General features: G+C 36.3%; 1 protein-coding gene across 3 annotated transcripts in view; it reads left to right on the top strand.

Annotated features, from left to right (window-relative positions):
* Positions 1-20,612, top strand: part of RAPGEF6 (Rap guanine nucleotide exchange factor 6) — a 219,340-nt gene that overhangs the window by 73,722 nt on the left and 125,006 nt on the right. For all 3 annotated transcript variants that reach the window (XM_060143537.1, XM_060143536.1, XM_060143538.1), the window contains exon 6: positions 8,456-8,599. In XM_060143537.1, coding sequence (XP_059999520.1) covers positions 8,456-8,599 — 144 coding nt within the window. The remainder of the gene's footprint in view (positions 1-8,455; positions 8,600-20,612) is intronic.

Here is a 20,612-nt window from a genome sequence, read left to right as displayed (position 1 = left end):
TAAAATAATTCAAAAAGGAGAAAAATATCTCTTTAAAAAAAAGTGAATTTATTATATGTAAAATTGTTGGTTTAGGGGCTTCCCTGGTGGCGCAGTGGTTGAGAGTCCGCCTGCCGATGCAGGGGACACGGGTTTGTGCCCCAGTCCGGGAAGATCCCACATGCCGCGGAGCGGCTGGGCCCGTGAGCCATGGCCGCCCGTTAGCCATGGCCGCTGAGCATGCGCGTCCGGAGCCTGTGCTCCGCTACGGGAGAGGCCACAACAGTGAGAGGACCGCGTACCGCAAAAAAAAAAAAAAATTGTTGGTTTAATTCCCAGGAGTTTTTATTTCTGGTGACTTTAAGAACAATTTTTTTTAAAAATTTTATTTATTTATTTTTTGGCTGCGTTGGGTCTTCGTTGCAGTGTGGTGGCTTCTCTTGTTGTGGAGTACAGGCTCTAGGTGTGCGGGCTTCAGTAGTTGTGGCTCATGGCTCAGTAGTTGTGGCTCTCAGGCTCTAGAGTGCAGGCTCAGTAGTTGTGGCGCATGAGCTTAGTTGCTTCGCGGCATGTGGGATCTTCCTGGACCAGGGATCGAATCCATGTTCCCTGCATTGGCAGGCAGATTCTTAACCACCGCGCCACCGGGGGAGCCCTCTGGTGACTTTAAAAGGCAATATTTTGTCTTTGCATTTTTAATGGAGTATCTCATGAGGACAGAAATGGTCAGTAGTTTCATTTTTAGTAGTAATGACAGTATTTAAAAAGTTTTATGTAGATATGTGTGTGTGTGTGTGTGTGTGTGGAGACACATTACATATACTTACATGTATGTAACTTATGTGATGATAATAATATATACTTACATATATAATCTTATATACATAAATCATTAGGAACCGATTATGTAGTATCAGGATGTTGGTGGTAATGTTGATACTGTTAAAGCTGTTATATATGTATATAAAACATACATGTGTATAGATAACCTAAGTGTATAAAGAGAAATTTTTTGTTATTAAGATACATTTAATTGGATGTAATTAAATTTATTTTACAATGATTATAATTAATGTAATGTAGTTAATATATGTATATATTATTGTCATTAGGAATCATTTTTCCCCAATATAAAAGAAAAAGAGTTGTGCAAAATAAAAGATACTAAGTAAAACTCTAGTGCAAAATTTGAATAGAATATGTCAGCATTTGTCTTAAAAATATTTCCCAAGTTGGTTCACTTTATGAAAAAAATGTATTTCTTAGGGCTATTCATTGCAAAAGCAGCAACAAAAAAGTAGTTTTAGTGATTACTAGTGTTTATAAGAGCCCAGATGGTGAGTAAATAGTATTTCCCCACTAAAACAATATAAACCTCCATAATATAATAGCTTACAACACATGTGGAGCAGGAAATGTATTAGACTAGGATTTCTTGTGTCAGAAAGCAAAGAAATATCAAAAAACTATTGGGAGTCTCTCAGAAGTTCATTAACTTAAAAACGGTATCTTGAGTATCAAAAAGTAGTGTTAAAATTTTTTATCAGGAAAGGTTACTGAAATTGATTAAAAACTTTTTCTGCCTTTGTTACAGAGATCTGTGCCCTTTTCTCCTTTGGTCTCTTAATTTGATTTATATTTATAGATTTTTATAATATTAAACTACCGTTACATTCCCAGTAAATGCTCAGCCTGAGTTATTTGTTATATTTTTCTGAGTTTCTAGGCTTAATTTGATAATTGAGTTTAGGATTCTTGCATTCATTATTTCTTAGTGAGATGTTAGCTCGTAATTTAATTTCTAGTACTCTTTTGTCATCTTTGTATCTGGATTCTGTGGGCCTCAGTACTTGGAGGCTGTTAACTAACTCTTTTTCTGCATTTGGTATAAGATTTTTTTTTAACCTGAGAAGATTCTTCCGTTTACATTCTTTGTGGTTTCTGACAGGTTTGGATTTACTTTTACTTTTTGGATTTACTTTTATGTGCTTTGTATATACTCTACTTTTTTTCCTCTTGTTATTTTTACTCTCTCTATATAATATAGTAAGTTCTTTTTTTGCACTCTCAACTCCCTCCCCCAGTACTTCCTTAGATACTGTATTTGGTCTATTCTTTTCTTGCTAATTCCAGGTTACTTAAAAGTAACACAAGTTAATAAGTAGTAAAGTTGATAAAAGTTTAATGCTGGCCACTACATCCAAATGTAATTGCTGTTGACCAGTATTTTAGTTCTACTTACTTATTCCACAAATTTTGTCTTACTTTATTATTTTATACAGTTGTTATTTGCTCAGATTTAACCATGTATTTAGCATTTCTTTGCTTTTAGTTATTTCTTGGATTTGAGACCTTACTTATGGGACCATTTGTGTTATATCTGAGGCACACTCTTTAAATTTTTCTTTAATAAAGGGGTTTTGTTGGTAAACATTTCAACTGGGTGTATTGTTCTTTTTCTTAATTTTGCCTGAAAATAACTTTATTTTGTATTATTCTGAAGGATTGTTTTGCTATGAATGCAATTTTAGGAGAAAAATCCTTTTTTTTCTCAGCAGTCAGTACATTCTGTTTTGTGGCATGTTGTTTTTTGAGAAGTCAGTTATTAATTTAATGCCCTTCCTTTATAGCTGATCTATCGTTTCCTTCTGGCTGCGTTGAAAGTCTTCTGTTTATCTTTTCTGTGTGGATTTGTAGTTGTAGTTTTTAAGTATCCTGATTTGGATTTGTTGGAGAGTTTTGGGCTGTCTTTTTTTTTTATTTAACTAAAAAAATCTCATTTTCTCTTTGGACATTGTCTTCATTTTTCTATTATCATTTTCTTGAGCTTTGTTTAAATATATGTTAAATATTTTCAGCTTATTCTCTATATTTCTTTTTTCTTAATAAATTTATTTATTTTATTTTTGGGGGCTGTGGTGGGTCTTCGTTGCTGTGCGTCGACTTTCTCTAGTTGTGGTGAGCGGGGCTACTCTTCATTGCGGTACATGGGCCTCTCATTGCGGTGGCTTCTCGTTGCGGAGCGTGGGCTCTAGGCACGTGGGATTCAGTAGTTGTGGCTTGCGGGCTCTAGAACGCAGTCTCAGTAGTTGGGGCGTGTGGGCTTAGTTGCTCCAAGGCATGTGGAATCTTCCCAGACCAGGGCTCAAACCCATGTCCCCTGCATTGGCAGGCGGATTCTTAACCAGTGCACCACCAGGGAAGTCCTATTCTCTATATTTCTTAAAATTTTTTTCTTGTTTTTCATCTTATCCTGACTTTGTGGTACATACTCTTATTTTTTTTAGCTCTGTTTTCCCAATTCACTAATCCTCTTTTTAGTTATATCTTAATACACCATTTAATTCCTTCATTTTTCTTTTTTACTTTCTCTCTCTTCCTCTCTCCCTGCGCCTCTTTCATTTTGGGTAATTTCTGTTGACCTATGTTTAAGTTCATTGATTCTTAACTTGATTGTATCCAGTCTAATGATGAGCTCATCAAAGGCATTCTTCATCTTTAGTACCATGTTTTTTGTTTCTGACATTTTCACTTTTCTGTAATACTTTTCTTATGTCTGCTCCATCTGTCTAGTTATATTGTCCACCTTTTCCACTGAACCATTACCATATTATAGTTGTTTTAAATTCTGTCTGATATTCATCTGGGTCATCTCTTAATTTTCAGGGATTGCTCTGTTGATTGCTTTGTCTCTTGGCAGTGGATTGGGTTTTTTTTTTTAATCCTTTCATTTTTATGTGAGTCGTTATTTTGTATTTGATACTAGATACTGTATGTAGAGCAATAAAGACAGAGGGTAGACAGTGTTTAGGCCTGGAGATGAACACACCTCTTCTGCTAGAATTGAGTTAGGTTTGGGTTTTTGTTGTTATTGTTAGCTTCAGCGCACCATCAAATTCCTCTAGTGTTACTTTGTGCTTAGGGGTGGGACTGGTTTTTTGGAAGATTTTTCTAAGTGTTCCTGTTCCACCCTCAGTTTTAGGCCTTCTCTGTGCTCTTGTGTTTCAGACAGGATATATTTCCATGTTCTCATCCCTCTTTCGAAGGTAGATGGCTCTTTCTTGTTACTGTCTATTTGCTAGCTTGGCAGTGGGGAGGGAGGGCACTTGGGGAGGATTTTTTTTTTTTTTTGTCCTGGTGAATCCTTACCTGTTTGGTTGCTATTTATAATCTCTGGCTCATTTTCAAGTTTCTTTTTGTTTAAAGTTTTTTTTTTTTATAGCTTTATATTTTCTGATACTTCCAATATTGGTATACTTGCAGGTGTGATTCTGCTACCGTTTTTCTGTCCATTATTGCTCATTATGTCTCTCGTGATTGGGTTTTGTTGTTGTTGGGGTTTTTTGTTTTTTGTTTTGGGTTTTTTTTTTTTTTTTGTATATTTGTACATGACTTCATATGTGTTGAACTTTGGGTGTGGGAATTCCTTGAGGTTTGGGTTAAAGTTGCATTCTTACCAGAGAGGTTTTAGATTTGTTTTTGCCAGTTGCATGTATGTTTTTAGTCCTGAACTTCTTTAAATTTTTTTATGTGCTTAAGGTACTATGAATTAAAACTACAGACCTGCATGAAGGATGGCTTCTGTTTTGAATTCCCTCCACCCCCAGCAGTCCTTTTCTCAGTGCTAAGCAAGTTTTCTTCCTCTCCCTTCTGCAGGATGGGCTTAAAGCTTGCAGTGAGGGTGTAGCTCTTTGGAATGAGTAAGTCTCCTTTGGATTCCCTGCCTTTGTTGGATTCTCTATTTTATTTCCTCTCTCTCTCGTTCCCTACAACCATCAAAGTGGAAAGTCTTGTCTCTAAAGTTGAGAAATCATCTGCTAGATTGGGGCTTTGTTGCTAGCCTACTTCCTGGCATTTTGTTTTCACTTCTTTCTTTGCATTTGGATTCCTTATTTTTCTGCCATTTCAGTATGTGTTTATGAGTTTTTATTTTTAAAACTCACATTTCAGTTGTAATCAGCGGGAGCTTTACTAAGGGTGCTTAATCCTTTTTCCATTGTTTGGTTTTTCCTTTCATTTGGTACTTTTCCCCACATTTTTAAGGCTAGAAACTCCTTTCCTAAATTTAATTTACTACTGTTTCTATTTTGAAAAACATTTATTGTTTAAATTTCTGCTTTTGCTCAATAAATGGTAGCTATTGAAGGATCTAAGAATATGGATATGATACTGGAATTTTACCTAAAGTAAATAATCTAGTTCATCCTGTGGGATAGGGCAGTATGAAGGAGATGAACTTCTTAGTCACACTTGGTGTTTTTTAAAATATTCATTCATTCATTTATTTATTTTTGGCTGCACTGGGTCTTAGTTGTGGCAGGTGGGATCTTTGTTGCAGCATGTGGGATCTTTAGTTGCGGCTTGCATGCGGGATCTAGTTCCCCAACCAAGGATTGAACCTGGGCCCCCTGCTTTGAGAGTGCAGAGTCTTAGCCACTGGACCACCAGGGAAGTCCCCACACTTGGTTTTTGAATTGTTACTCACACACTTCTGTGAAATACTTAAGTTTTATGAGACTCTGCACCATCCGTTAATACAGAAAGAGTAGCTATGTTGTGAGCCTTAAAGGACATAAGTAATAGTTTCTGGTACTTGGCCTAGTATAGTGATTTAGAAAATACAATGGTTCTCCCATTTTTAGAAAAGGAAATTGAATCTCAAGGAGGTAACATGTATTTGCTACCTATACAAAATTCTGTAGTTTTAAGTTGGAAATCAAGCCCCTGTCTCTTCTGGATTTTACTTTTCAGAAGAGTAGTATTCAGTAACTTATTCTGCCTGCCTGTATATTTCTTGAGTATCTTATACATACATCCAAGGGCTTAAGACATTTGGGGAGAAAGAAAGAATTTAATGTAATGCCCACTTTGGCAAATGTTTTGAATAAGTGGACAAAGATGAATGTAAATACAATGCACTTCCTATACTAGGTAGCTTGTAGTGAGGTAGGCTTATCTAATAATTATGGCCAGTATGCTTAGTGCTATAGAAGGGGTAGCACCTACCTCTTGAGGCAGAGGTAGGGTTGTTTGAACTGGGTCATGAGGTATGTGTAGGATGCTGAGATGTTAGCAAAGGAGGCATGGGCTTTTAGGCAGAAATAACGCATATGTATGTAAAGGCCTGAAGGCAGTCCTGTTTATGAGAAGTCCAGGTTGTGTGCACACAGTAAAGCAGTTAAAAGGAATGTCTCTTGTGGTTACGGAAGAGATGGCAGTTGAGATGTGTCTTAAATGATTGGTAGTGTTTCAGCATATGAAGATAACATGGATAGGATAACAGAAATTGAGTAAATAAGTAAAGTTACTTAGCAGAATGTAAGTTATTTATGTATAGGGACCCATGAATAGTCACATTGACTTGGCTGCCACTTACTCTTGAACTCTCAAACCTACAGAACAGCTTAGACATCACCTCTTTCTGAGAAATCATCAGGAAATTGTGCATATCTCATTAGAGCTTTTATGTGAGAGGATTTTTTGTGGGGAGGAGGATACGGGAGCAGTTTTTCCAGGCTTCCATGTATAAGATAAAGTGATAAAAATATTTTGGGAATGGAGCATGTATGACTTGGAATATCAAATATAATAGTTTGAAATTTATTTGGTAACCATTAGAGGTCCATTGTAGCATTTTGAACAGGAGACCTGACATAATGATGATTTATCTGACCATGCCGGATGGAATTGGAGAGGAACATGACAGAAGCAGCAAGTTCAGGACTGAAGTGATTAAGACTTGAATAAAGAATGGTGGTAGTGGGAATGAAAGAAAAGGCATTGTGAAAGGGATTTCTAAACAAAGATTTGACAGGTTCTAAGAAATGATTGAAGATAAGATATGGAAGACAAGCTGGGGAATTGGAAATGTTGGAATTTCATACTTGGATGACTAGGAAATTTTTGATATCAGCAAGAGATATGACATTAGCAGGAAAAGTAGTTGAGGGAAAAAGCTGAAATTACCATTTGTTATTTACTGGATGTGAGGTTAATTATAAACTCTACTTTAGAGCATGTCAATATTCCTTTGTAAAAGTAATTTCTAAAAATTATGCTATACTCTGTCATTAGATGGGAAAGGTAGTCCTTTTTTTTCTAGTTTTACTGAGATATAATTTACATACAGCACTGTATCAGTTTAAGGCATAATGGTTTGACTTACATACATCGTGAAGTGATAAATCACAGTAAGTTTAGTGACCAACAATCATCTCATATAGATAGAAAATTAAAGAAATAGAAAAAACTTATTTTTCTTGTGATGAGAACGCTTAGGATTTGCTCTCTTAACAACTTTCATATATAACATATGACATTGTTAATTATATTTCTCATGTTGACATTACATCCCTAGTACTTATTTGTCTTATAACTGGAAGTTTGTACCTTCTGACTGCCTTCATCCAATTCCTGCTCCCCTCAGCCCCCACCTCTGGGAACCATAAATCTGATCTCTTTTTCTATAAGTTTCTTTGTTTTTGAACTATAATTGACCCAGAACACTATGTTAGTTCCTTTTACCCAAAGTAGTGATTTGGTATTTCTGTACATTTCAAAATGATCACCACAATAAGTCCATTTACCATCTGTCATCATACAAAGATATTGATATTATATAACTATTGACTATATTCCTCATGCTGTATATTTCATATCTATGACTCATTTATTTTACAGCTGGAAGTTTGTACCTGTTAATCTCCCTCACCTATTTCTTTCCTCCCGCTCCCCACCTCCCCTGGCAATGCAGTCTTGTATCAGTAGCATAAGTCTTGGAAACAGGCCTGTATGCCAGGTCACCTTTAATAAGTATCATTGTTGTGAGACTGAAAAGTCGCTGATCTTTTTGGATTTTACTTTGTTCACGTATAAACTAGAAATAGTAATACCTGATTACAGGGCTGTTGTGTAAACTAAATAGTATAATATATATCCATGCTGTCCTATTATAAGCCCTCAATAAATGTTAGTTTCCCCTTCTTCCTTAGAAGATGCCAGCCTTATTTATTCTTGACTATTTTCACACATTAAGATGGACATCAAAGAATAATGCATAAAACATTTCTGTTTCACTGTTTAGGAATTCACTGAAGTCATAACCATGATTGTTTGCTAAATAAAATATGTGTATAATCAGGCAGTTTGTAATTAGACTAACTCGGAAGTTGTAATTATTGAATGTGTAGGTGTAGTTAACAGCCTTCATTTCTGGTAAATGACTTTACTTAGAGGATGTATGTTTATGTGAGCAAGAGAGACTATTTCCTGGAAGGAAACTGTGGTCTCCAGATCTTTATAATAACGTCATCTTTAGTCTTTTTGAAGTCATGAGCATTGTCCTATACAGACTGTTTCCTTCAGGCAGTTTCATGCAAGTAGTAAATGAAGCCTTATGCGCCTGTTAAAACTTCATAGATTGTCAGTGATATGGAAAAATTGGATGTTTAATCAGGAATGCGAACATGTGTTTCAGGTAGAGAATTCCAAAGATAATGAAGATAGTATTCTACAAAGAGAAATTCCTGCCAGACAGTCTCGACGAAGGTTTCGGAAAATTAACTGTAAAGGAGAACGTCAAACTATTACTGATGATGTGGACATTAACAGCTATCTTTCTGTGAGTATATTTAGGAACATTTCATGGGTATTTCTTAGTTCATATGCAGTATACTTAATTTACATATATATATATTTTAACATCTTTATTGGAGTGTAATTGCTTTACAGCGGGGTGTTAGTTTCTGCTTTATAACAAAGTAAATCAGCTATACATATACTTATATCCCCGTATCTCCTCCCTCTTGATTCTCCCTCCCATCTGCTTTATCCCACCCTTCTGCTTTATCCCACCCCTCTAGGTGGTCACAAAGCACTGAGTTGATCTCCCTGTGCTATGTGGCTGCTTCCCACTAGCTATCTGTTTTACATTTGGTGTTGTATATATGTCCATGCCACTCTCTCACTTCATCCCAGCATACCCTTTCCCCTCACCGTGTCTTCAAGTCCATTCTGTATGTCTGTGTCTTTATTCCTGTCCTACCCCTAGGTTCTTCAGAACCTTTTTTTTTTTTAACATTCCATATATATGTGTTAGCATACAGTATTTGTTTTTCTTTTTCTGACTTACTTCACTCTGTATAAGACTCTAGGTCCATCCACCTCACTACAAATGACTCAATTCTATTTCTTTTTTTTTTTTTTGCGGTACGTGGGCCTCTCACTGTTGTGGCCTCTCACGTTGCGGAGCACAGGTTCCGGACATGCAGGCTCAGCAGCCATGGCTCACGGGCCTAGCCGCTCTGTTGCATGTGGGATCTTCCCGGACCGGGGCACGAACCCACGTCCCCTGCATCGGCAGGCAGACTCTCAACCACTGCGCCACCAGGGAAGCCCCAATGCCTCAATTTTGTTTCTTTTTATGGCTGAGTAATATTACATTGTACATATGTGCCACATCTTCTTTATCCATTCATCTGTTGATGGACACTTAGGTTGCTTCCATGACCTGGCCATTGTAAATAGAGCTGCAGTGAACATTGTGGTACATGACTCTTTTTGAATTATGGTTTTCTCAGGGTGTATGCCCAGTAGTGGAATTGCTGGGTCATATGGTAGTTCTATTCTTAGTGTTTTAAGGAACCTCCGTACTGTTCTCCATAGTGACTGTATCAATTTATATTCCACCAACAGTGCAAGAGGGTTCCCTTCTCTCCACACCCTCTACGGCATTTATTGTTTGTAGATTTTTTGATGATGGCCATTCTGACTGGTGTGAGGTGATACCTCATTTAGTTTTGATTTGCATTTCTCTAATGATTAGTGATGTTGAGCATCCTTTCATGTGTTTGTTGGCAATCTGTGTATCTTCTTTGGAGAAATGTCTATTTAGATCTTCTGCCCATTTTTAGATTGGGTTGTTTGTTTTTTTGATATTGAGCTGCTTGTAAATTGTGGAGATTGATCCTTTGTCAGTTGCTTCATTTGCAAATATTTTCTCCCATTCTGAGGGTCTTTTCGTCTTGTTTATGTTTTCCTTTTCTGGGCAAAAGCTTTTAAGTTTCATTAGGTCCCATTTGTTTATTTTTGTTTCTATTTCCATTTCTCTAGGAGGTGGGTCAAAAAGAATCTTGCTGTGATTTATGTCATAGAGTGTTTTGCCTCTGTGTTCCTCTAAGAGTTTTAGAGTGTCTGGCCTTACAGTTAGGCCTTTAATCCATTTTGAGTTTATTTTTGTGTATGTTGTTAGGGAGTGTTCTGATTTCATTCTTTTACATGTAGCTGTCCAGTTTTCCCAGCACCACTTATTGAAAAGGCTGTCTTTTCTCCATTGTATATTCATGCATCCTTTATCAAAGATAAGGCAATCATATGTGCATCAGTTTATCTCTGGGATTTCTATCCTGTTCCATTGATCTATATTTCTGTTTTTGTGCCAGTGCCATACTGTTTTGATTACTGTAGCTTTGTAGTATAGTCTGAAGTCCGGGAGCCTGATTCCTCCAGCTCCATTTTTCATTCTCAAGATTGCTTTGGCTACTCGGGGTCTTTTGTGTTTCCATACAAACTAAAATTTTTTGTTCTAGTACTGTGAAAAATGCCATTGGTAGTTTGATAGGGATTGCATTGAATCTGTAGATTGCTTTGGGTAGTATAGTCCTTTTCACAATGTTGATTCCTCCAAACCAAGAACATGTTATATCTCTCCATCTGTTTGTATCATCTTTAATTTCTTTTATCAGTATCATATAGTTTTCTGCATGCAGGTCTTTTTTCTCCTTAGGTAGGTTTATTCCTAGATATTTTATTTTTTTTGTTGCAGTGTTAAATGGGAGTGTTTCCTTAATTTCTATTTCAGATTTTTCATCATCAATGTATAGGAATGACAGAGATTTCTGTGAATTAATTTTGCCTCCTGCTACTTTACCAGATTCATTGATAAGCTCTAGTAGTTTTCTGGTACCATCTTTAGGATTCTCTGTGTATAGTATCATGTCATCTGCAAACAGTGACAGCTTTACTACTTCTTTTCCAATTTGGATTCCTTTATTTCTTTTTCTTCTCTGATTGCTGTGGCTAAAACTTCCAAACGTATGTTGAATAATAGTGGTGAGAGTGGAAAACCTTGTCTTGTTCCTGATCTTAGAGACAATAGTTTCAGTTTTTCACCATTGAAAACGATGTTGGCTGTGGGTTTGTCATATATGGCCTTTATTATGTTGAGGTAAGTTCCCTCTATACCTGCTTTCTGGATGGTTTTTATCATAAATGGGTGTAGAATTTTGTCAAAATCTTTTTCTGCATTTATTGAGATGATCATATGGTTTTTCTCCTTCAATTTGTTACTGTGGTGTATCACATTGATTGATTTGCATATATTGAAGAATCCTTGTATTCTGGGATAAACCCCAGTTGATCATGGTGTATGATTCTTTTAATGTGCTGTTGGATTCTGTTTGCTAGTATTTTGTTGAGGATTTTTACGTCTATGTTCATCAGTGATATTGGCCTGTGGTTTTCTTTCTTTGTGACATCTTTCTCTGGCTGGGCTATCAGGGTGATGGTGGCCTTGTAGCATGAGTTTGGGAGTGTTCCTCGCTCTGCTATATTTTGGAGGAGTTTGAGAAAGATGGTTGTTAACTTGTCTCTAAATATTTGATAGAATTCGGCTGTGAAGTCATCTGGTTCTGGGCTTTTGTTTTTTGGTAGATTTTTAATTACAGTCTCAATTTCAGTGCTTGTGATTGGTCTGCTTATATTTTGTTTCTCTTGGTTCATTCTCGGAAGGTTGTGCTTTTCTAAGAATTTGTCCATTTCTTCCAGGTTGTCCATTTTATTGGCATATAGTTCCTTGTAGTAATCTCTCATGATCTTTTGTATTCCTGCAGTGTCCGTTGTTACTTCTCCTTTTTCATTGCTAATTCTGTTGATTTGATTCTTCTGCCTTTTTTTCTTGATGAGTCTGGCTAATGGTTTATCAATTTGTTTATCTTCTCAAAGATCCAGCTTTTAGTTTTATTGATCTCTGCTATTGTTTCCTTCATTTCTTTTTCATTTATTTCTGATCTGATCTTTATGATTTCTCTCTTTCTGCTAACTTTGGGGTTTTATTGTTCTTCTTTCTCTAATTGCTTTAGGTGTAAGGTTAGGTTGTTTATTTGAGATGTTTCTTGAGATAGGATTGTATTGCTCTAAACTTCCCTCTTAGAACTGCTTTTGCTGCATCCCATAAGTTTTGGGTTGTCGTGTTTTCATTGTCATTTGTTTCTAGGTATTTTTTTATTTCCTCCTGATTCCTTCAGTGATCTCTTGGTTATTTAGCGTATTGTGTAGCCTCCATGTGTTTATAGTTTTTACAGATTTTTTCTTTCAGGTGACATCTAGTCTCATAGCGTTGTGGTCGGAAAAGATACTTGATACGATTTCAATTTTCTTAAATTTACCAAGGCTTGATTTGTGACCCAAGATATGATCTATCCTGGAGAATGTTCCATGAGCACTTGAGAAGAAAGTGTATTCTGTTGTATGATGGAATGTCCTATAAATATCAGTTAAGTCCATCTTGCTTAATGTATCATTTAAAGCTTGTGTTTCCTTATTTAGTTTCCTTTTGGATGATCTGTCCATTGGTGAAAGTGGGGTGTTAAATCCCCTACTATGATTATTACTGTCGATTTCCCCTTTTATGGCTGTTACCATTTGCCTTATGTATTGAGGTGCTCCTATGTTGGGAGCATAAAAATTTACAATTGTTGTATCTTCTTCTTGGATTGATCATTATCTAGTGTCCTCCTTTTCTCTTGTACTAGTCTTGATTTTAAAGTCTATTTTGTCTGATATGAGAATTGCTACTCCATCTTTTTTTGATTTCCATTTGCATGGACTATCTTTTTGCATTCCCTCATTTTTGGTCTGTATGTGTCCCTAGGTCTGAAGTGGGTCTCTTGTAGGCAGCATATATACGGGTCTTGTTTCTGTGTCCATTCAACCAGTCTGTGTCTTTTGGTTTGGAGCATTTAATCCATTTACATTTACGGTAGTTATCAATCTGTATGTTCCTTTTACCATTTTCTAAATTGTTTGGGTTTGTTATTGTAGGTGTTTTTCTTCTCTTGTGTTTCCTGCCTAGAGAAGTTCCGTTAGCATTTATTGTAAAGCTGGTTTGGTGGTACTGAAATCTCTTAGCTTTTGATTGTCTGTAAAGGTTTTAATTTCTCCTTCGAATCTGAATGAGATCCTTGCTGGGTAGAGTAATCTTGGTTGTAGGTTTTTCCCTTTCATCACTTTAAATATGCCCTGCCACTCCCTTCTGGCTTGCAGTTTCTGCTGAAAGATCAGCTGTTAAACTTATGGGGATTCCCTTATATGTTATTTTTTGTTTTTCCCTTGCTGCTTTTAATATTTTTCTTTTCATTTAATTTTTGATAGTTTGATTAATGTGTGTCTTGGTGTGTTTTTCTTTGGATTTATCTTGTATGGGACTCTCTGTGCTTCCTGGACTTGATTGACTCTTTTCTTTCCCATGTTAGGGAAGTTTTCAACTATAATCTCTTCAAATTTTCTCAGTCCCTTTCTTTTTCTCTTCTTCTTCTGGGACCCCTATAATTTGAATGTTGTTGCGTTTAATGTTGTCCCCAAGGTCTCTGAGACTGTCCTCAATTCTTTTCATTGTTTTTTCTTTATTCTGCTCTGTGGTAGTTATTTCTACTGTTTTATCTTCCAGGTCACTTATCCGTTCTTCTGCCTCAGGTATTCTGCTATTGATTCCATCTAGAGTATTTTTAATTTCATTTAGTGTGTTGTTCATCGTTGCTTGTTTCATCTTTAGTTCTTCTAGGTCCTTGTTAAATGTTTCTTGCATTTTCTCTATTTCCAAGATTTTGGGTCACCTTTACTGTCATTATTCTGAATTCTTTTTCAGGTAGACTGCCTATTTCCTGTTCATTTGTGAGGTCTGGTGGGTTTTTATCTTGCTCCTTCATCTGCTGTGTGTTTTTCTGTCTTCTCATTTTTCTTATCTTACTGTGTTTGGGTTCTCCTTTTTGCAGGCTGCAGGTTCTTAGTTCCCGTTGTTTTTGGTGTCTGTCCTCAGTGGCTAAAGTTGGTTCAGTGGGTTGTGTAGGCTTTCTGGTGGAGGGGACTAGTGCCTGTTTTCTGGTGGTTGAGGCCAGATCTTGTTTTTCTGGTGGGCAGGTCCACATCTGGTGGTGTGTTTTGGGGTGTCTGTTGCCTTATTATGATTTTAGGCAGCCTCTCTGCTAATGGGTGGGGTTGTGTTCCTGTCTTGCTAGATGTTTGGCATAGGGTGTCCAGCACTGTAGCTTGCTGGTGGTTGAGTGGAGCTGGGTCTTCGCGTTGAGATGGAGTACTCTGGGAGAGCTTTCTCCATTTGACATTACGTGGAGCCGGGAGGTCTCTGGTGGACCAGTGTCCTGAACTCGGCTCTCCCGCCTCAGAGGCACAGGCCTGACATCTGGCTGGAGCACCAAGACCCTGTCAGCCACATGGCTCAGAAGAAAAGGGAGAAAAATAGAAAGAAAGAAAGAAAAGAATAAAATAAAATTAAGTTATTAAAATAAAAATTTTAAAGTAATTAAAGAAAAAAGAAGGAAGGAAAGAAGAGAACAACCAAACTGAAAAAGAAATCCAACAATGATAGCAAGCGCTAAAAACTATACTAAAAAAAGGATGGACAGACAGAACCCTGGGACAAATGGCAAACGCAAAGCTATACAGAGAAAAATCACATAAAGAAGCATAAACATACATGCTCACAAAAAGAGAAAAAGGAAAAAAAAATATATATCTTTTGGGAAGTCTCAGGTCTTCTGCCTTCATTCAGTAGGTGTTCTGTAGTTGTTCCATATGTAGATGTATTTCTCATGTGTTTGTGGGGAGGGAGGTGATCTCCACATCTTACTCCTCCTCCATCTTGAAGGTCTCCTACATATATTTTTGATAATATCAGAACTTGTGGCTCTACATGTAAAATCTGGGGCAGGTAAATATATCTATGCTTCTGCTATGTTGAGTTGGGTAGAATTACTCTTACCAGTGCAGGATTTGTTTTTGTTTAAATGGTGTAAAAGAATTTTCTTAATGTATCTTTTTAGACATACTTGTGGATTTTCTTAGTTTTTTTGTTGCTTGAATGATATATGTATATATCTGAGTCCTGAGAACCCGGGGAAATAGACTCATTGGCAGCTTTTTTTCTCTTATGCGGTAAGGTATACAAAAGAAATAAAAATATGTCAGTTCTTCCTTTGAAGTGTGGGTCAGTGATACCTACTGTGTGCCAACGCAGAAATATATCCAAGTGTTAAAGGTACGTTTTCACATGCAAATATTGAAAAAGAAGATGATGAAATAAATAACTTTCGTGACAACGGAAGAAACATGAGCTTTTTCTTCAGAAGTCTTTTTTTTTTTCCACACACACACTGTATTTTATTTTTACAAGAGATAAACTGACACCAAGCATTGTAAATGGATGACCACAACAAAGGCAACAATCACTGCAATTACCAAACACGAAACACACTCATACTATATCATAATATTGACATTCAGTCCAGTAATCCTCTACTGTAACAGCTCCTTTAGTTTGCAGTGAAAATTGATTTGTATATTTTTTGCCTCTGAATCCTTGTGGGGTTTTTTTTTTAATTCAAAGAGAAAGTCACAAAGATTATAATCATCCTCATCAGTTGACTCGGTCCCATGTAATTAATTTTTTTTCATCTTGGTCTTTTGTTAGCACTTTTATGGATTCATCAGTTTTCCATTAGAGTTCTGAAAATGCTTATTCATTCAGTTCAGCAGTATGGTCAGTTACCAGAAACCTGTACTTGTCAGTCTTTTTCATGAATTCCTTGAAGATGAAACCCTTTTATAGGAACATTTTTGCTAAAGCATCTGAGTACACCTGGAACTGTCTGTAAATGACAAAAGACTTAAAAATGACCACGGTTAAAGATTGGATGAAAGTTCATAATAATGCAATTGACAAGGAAATTTAGTTATTTCTGAGTTATACATTTTAAAGTAATACCTAGAATTATGACTTATAACATTATACCAGAACATATAAGATTTTTAGAAATTTCATGTAATGTTTGAAACATTTATATTAACATATTTCCATACAAATAACCCAAAGAAAGTTTAGTAGTAGTTATTTTGTTTTTTTTATACTGCAGGTTCTTATTAGTCTTCAGTTTTATAAACATCAGTGTATACATGTCAATCCCAATTGCCCAATTCAGCACACCACCATCCCCACCCCACCACAGTTTTCTCCCCTTGGTGTCCATACGTTTGTTCTCTACATGTGTGTCTCAACTTCTGCCCTCCAAACCAGTTCATCTGTACCATTTTTGTAGGTTCCACATACATGCGTTAATATACGATATTTGTTTTCCTCTTTCTGACTTAATTCACTCTGTATGACAGTCTCTAGGTCCATCCACGTCTCAACAAATGACTCAATTTCATTCTTTTTTTATGGCTGAGTATTATTCCATTGTGTATATGTACCACAACTTCTTTATCCATTCGTCTATCGATGGGCATTTCGGTTGCTTCCGTGACCTGGCTTTTGTAAATAGTGCTGCAATGAACATTGGGGTGCATGTGTCTTTTTGAGTTAATGTTTTCTCTGGGTATATGCCCAGTAGTGGGATTGCTGGATCATATGGTAATTCTATGTTTAGTTTTTTAAGGAACCTCCATACTGTTCTCCATAGTGGCTGTATCAATTTACATTCCCACCAGCAGTGCCAGAGGGTTCCCTTTTCTCCACACCCTCTCTCTCATTTGTTGTTTGTAGATTTTCTGATGATGCCCATTCTAACTGGTGTGAGGTGATACCTCATTGTAGTTTTGGTTTGCATTTCTCTAATAATTAGTTATGTTGAGCAGCTCTTCATGTGCTTCTGGGCCATCTGTATGTCTTCTTTGGAGAAATGTCTAGTTAGGTCTTCTGCCTCTTCAGAAGTCTTTAATTTTGTAATTCAACTACTGAGAAGTAGTTGAATCAAGAAGTAAGGATAGGCTAATAAAGAATAAATCCAGGTGTATTTTATAAGTTTTCAAAGGAGTCATGATCCCCCAAAATATAAAAACAGTCTAGAGATTGATGGCAGCCAAATTCCCAAGGGTTTGTTTAGTTCTGTTGTTTGTCAGAAACAGAAAATTCATTCATTCCATGTTAGGAATAAAGAGGATTATTTAGGGAGTTGTTTGTATTAGAATAAGTGTTAAATTTAAGCAGCTCTTAGGAGTTAGTTACATTTGCCTAATTTCATTGACTGAGCACATTCTGTTTCTGACATGAAACAATAACATATGAGATGGTCCTCAAATTTTTAATTACATAAAGTTCATTTCCTGTTTTTATTATTTAATGATTTTTTTATTTTTTGGCCATGCTTTAAGGCTTGTAGGATCTTAGTTCCCCGGCCAGGGATTGAACCCAGGCCGATGGCAGTGAAAGTGCCGAGTCCTAACCACAGGAGTGTCAGGGAATTCCCACTTTTTCTTTTTATATAGTAAATTTCCCTGTCACTCATTAATTTAAGCTAATTTAAGTTTTGCCTTATTACACAAATGAAACTTGTCTATTTTTTAAAAACTAATATTTGGTTAGTTCCATCACTCAGTTATGTAACCATTGATGACATTTTGTATATTCTTGGATAAAACGGTTTTCAACATGTAGGTAGATACATAAGCTTTTTGGCTAACTTCATAAAGCTTAAATATATGATCTGATTTGTAACTTTTAAAGACTTATGTATATAATGTGAACATCTTTGAATGTTACTTTTTTTTTTAACAACATTTTTCTCAATAGTGTTGTGGTACTCCATTGTAAGAATTGCCATAATTTATTTACTCGGTTCCCAGTATTTGGTCATATAGATTTTCCTAGTTTTTTGTTATTTTTCTAAAATAAAGTGCTAAGTAATTTTGTGGTTATATATGCCCTTATCTTGGTTTCTTTAGAAAAAATTCTAAGTTGAATTGCTTAATTAAGTATCTTTAATTTTACTATTTGGTTCTCCTTGTATAAGGCAGAATGCATAGTTTGTGTGTGTGTATTGATTACTTGCTTACTCTAGTCTCAACTATAGTGTGTTCTTTTCTCAAATTTTTTTACTGTCATGTCATGAATTCTAGCCAGATTCCATATTTTCTCTTGGTAGCTGTGGGTTGTCCTCTCTAGGATATACTGGTTTCCTGATTGGACCAGAAAGCAATAGGCACACTGCTTGGTATTCTTTCCATTTGATGACTCTTGAGTGTGGCATTTTCACATGTAAAGGCTTGTTTAGCTAGTTTTAAGTGGTTATCTTACTGAATACTGTCAGAGATTTGGCAGCTCATGGGAAGGGGAGGACTAAGTTGATTCCACGTAGACAAAACTGACTTTTTAACTATTAGACTGCGTTAGAGAATGATATTTGGTCATGTTACTTGCATATGCTGTTTCTTAAAGTAATAGGGTTTTGTTTTGTTTTTCTTCTAAAAGGGATATGTTTCAGGCAACTTAGAAAATGCAGCATTAAGACGTTTGACTTTACTTTAAATGAAACCTGTGTATCTGGCCAAATTTCTACATATTCATAGTTAATCTAGATAAGGTAGTATAGCAAAAATTTTTTTCTTTTTTCATTTATTTTATACTATATTAGTTTCAGGTGTACAGCAAAGTGATTCAGTTATTTTTTTCAGATTATATTCCATTATAGGTTATTACAAGATAGTATAATTCCCTGTGCTATACAGTAAATCCTTGTTGCTTATCTATTTTATGTAGAGTAGTTGTATCTGTTATTCATACTGCTAATTTGTTCCTCCCTTGACCCAGGGCCCTGGTCCCTTTGGTAACCTTAAATTTGTTTTCTATGTCTATGAGTCTGTTTCTGTTTTGCCTATAGATTCATTTGTATTATTTTTAGATTCCACAGGTAAGTGATATCATTTAATATTTGTCTTTCTCTGACTTACTTCACTCAGTATAATATTCTATAGGTCCATCCCTGTTGCTGCAAATAGCAATACTTCATTCCTTTTTATGACTGAGTAATATTCTCTTTTATCTATCTATCTATCTATCTATCTATCTATCTATCTATCTCACATCTTCTTAACCAGTCATCTGTTGATGGCTTTTGGGGTTGTTTCCATGTCTTGGCTATTGTAAGTAGTGCTGCTGTGAACATTAGGGTGCATGTATCTTTTAAAATTAGAGTTTTGTCCTTTCTAGATATATGCCCAGGAGTGGGATTTCAGGATCATATGGTAGCTCTATTTTTAGTTTTTTAAGGAACCTCCATATTGTTTTCCATAGTGGCTGCACCAATTTACATTCTCACCAACTGCGTACTAGGGTTCCCTTTTCTCTACACCCTTTCCAGCATTTATTATTTGTAGACTTTTTCAGGATAGCCATTCTGATTGGTGTGAGGTGATACTTCATTGTAGTTGTTTTTTTTTTTTTTCTTTTTCTATTTCTTTTATCTATTTTATTTATTTTTTTTGGCTGTGTTGGGTCTTTGTTGCTGCATGTGGTCTTTCTCTAGTTGCAGCAAGTGGGGGCTACCCTTTGCTGTGGTGCATGGGCTTCTCATTGCACTGGCTTCTCTTGTGGAGTACAGGCCCTAGACACTTGGGCTTCCGTAGTTGCAGCACACGAGCTCAGTAGTTGTGGCTTACGGGCTCTAGAGCGCAGGCTCAGTAGTTGTGGCGCATGGGCTTAGTTGCTCTGTGGCATGTGGGATCTTCCTGGACCAGGGCACAAACCTGTGTCCCCTGCATTGACAGGCAGATTCTTAACCGCTGTGCCACCAGGGAAGCCCTTCATTGTAGTTTTGATTTGCGTTTCTCTAATAATCAGCAATGTTGAGCATCTTTTCATGTGCCTGTTGGCCATCTCTATGTCTTGTTTGGAGAAATATCTGTTTAGGTCTTCTGCCCATGTTTTGATTTTTTTTTTTTTCATACTGAGTTGTATGAGCTGTTTGTATATTTTGGACATTAACCCCTTGTTGGTCACATCATTTGCAGATACTTTTCTCCCATTCCGTAGGTTGTCTTTTTGTTTTGTTGATGGCTTCCTTTGCTGTGCAAAAGCTTTTGTGTTTAATTAGGTTTCATATGTTTATTTTTACTTTTATTTCTTTTGCCTTTGGAGTTTGATCTAAGTAAATATTGCTATGATTATGTCACAGAATGTTCTGCCTATATTCTCTTCTGGGAGTTTCATGGTGTCATGTCTTATATCAAGGTCTTTAAACCATTTTGAGTTTATTTTTGTATATGATGTGAGGGAGTGTTCTGATTTCACTGATATACTTGTAGCTATCTAGCTTTTCTCTTCACCTCTTGCTGAAGAGACTGTCTTTTCTCCATTGTATATTCTTGCCTCCTTTATTGTAGATTAATTGACAATAGTTGTGTGGGTTTATTTCCGGGCACTCAGTTCTGTTCCATTGATCTGTATGTCTCTTTTTGTGCCGACACCATGCTGTTTTTATTACTACAGCTTTGTAGTATAGTCTGAAGTCTGGAAGGGTTATGCCTCCAGCTTTGTTCTTTTTCCTCAGGATTGCTTTGGCATTTTGGGT

Source organism: Lagenorhynchus albirostris, chromosome 3 (assembly GCF_949774975.1).
Source record: "Lagenorhynchus albirostris chromosome 3, mLagAlb1.1, whole genome shotgun sequence".
In the NCBI taxonomy this organism is placed as follows: Eukaryota; Metazoa; Chordata; class Mammalia; order Artiodactyla; family Delphinidae; genus Lagenorhynchus; species Lagenorhynchus albirostris.
The sequence above is the reverse complement of the archived record's forward strand: the minus strand, read 5'-3'. Positions and strand labels throughout refer to the sequence as shown.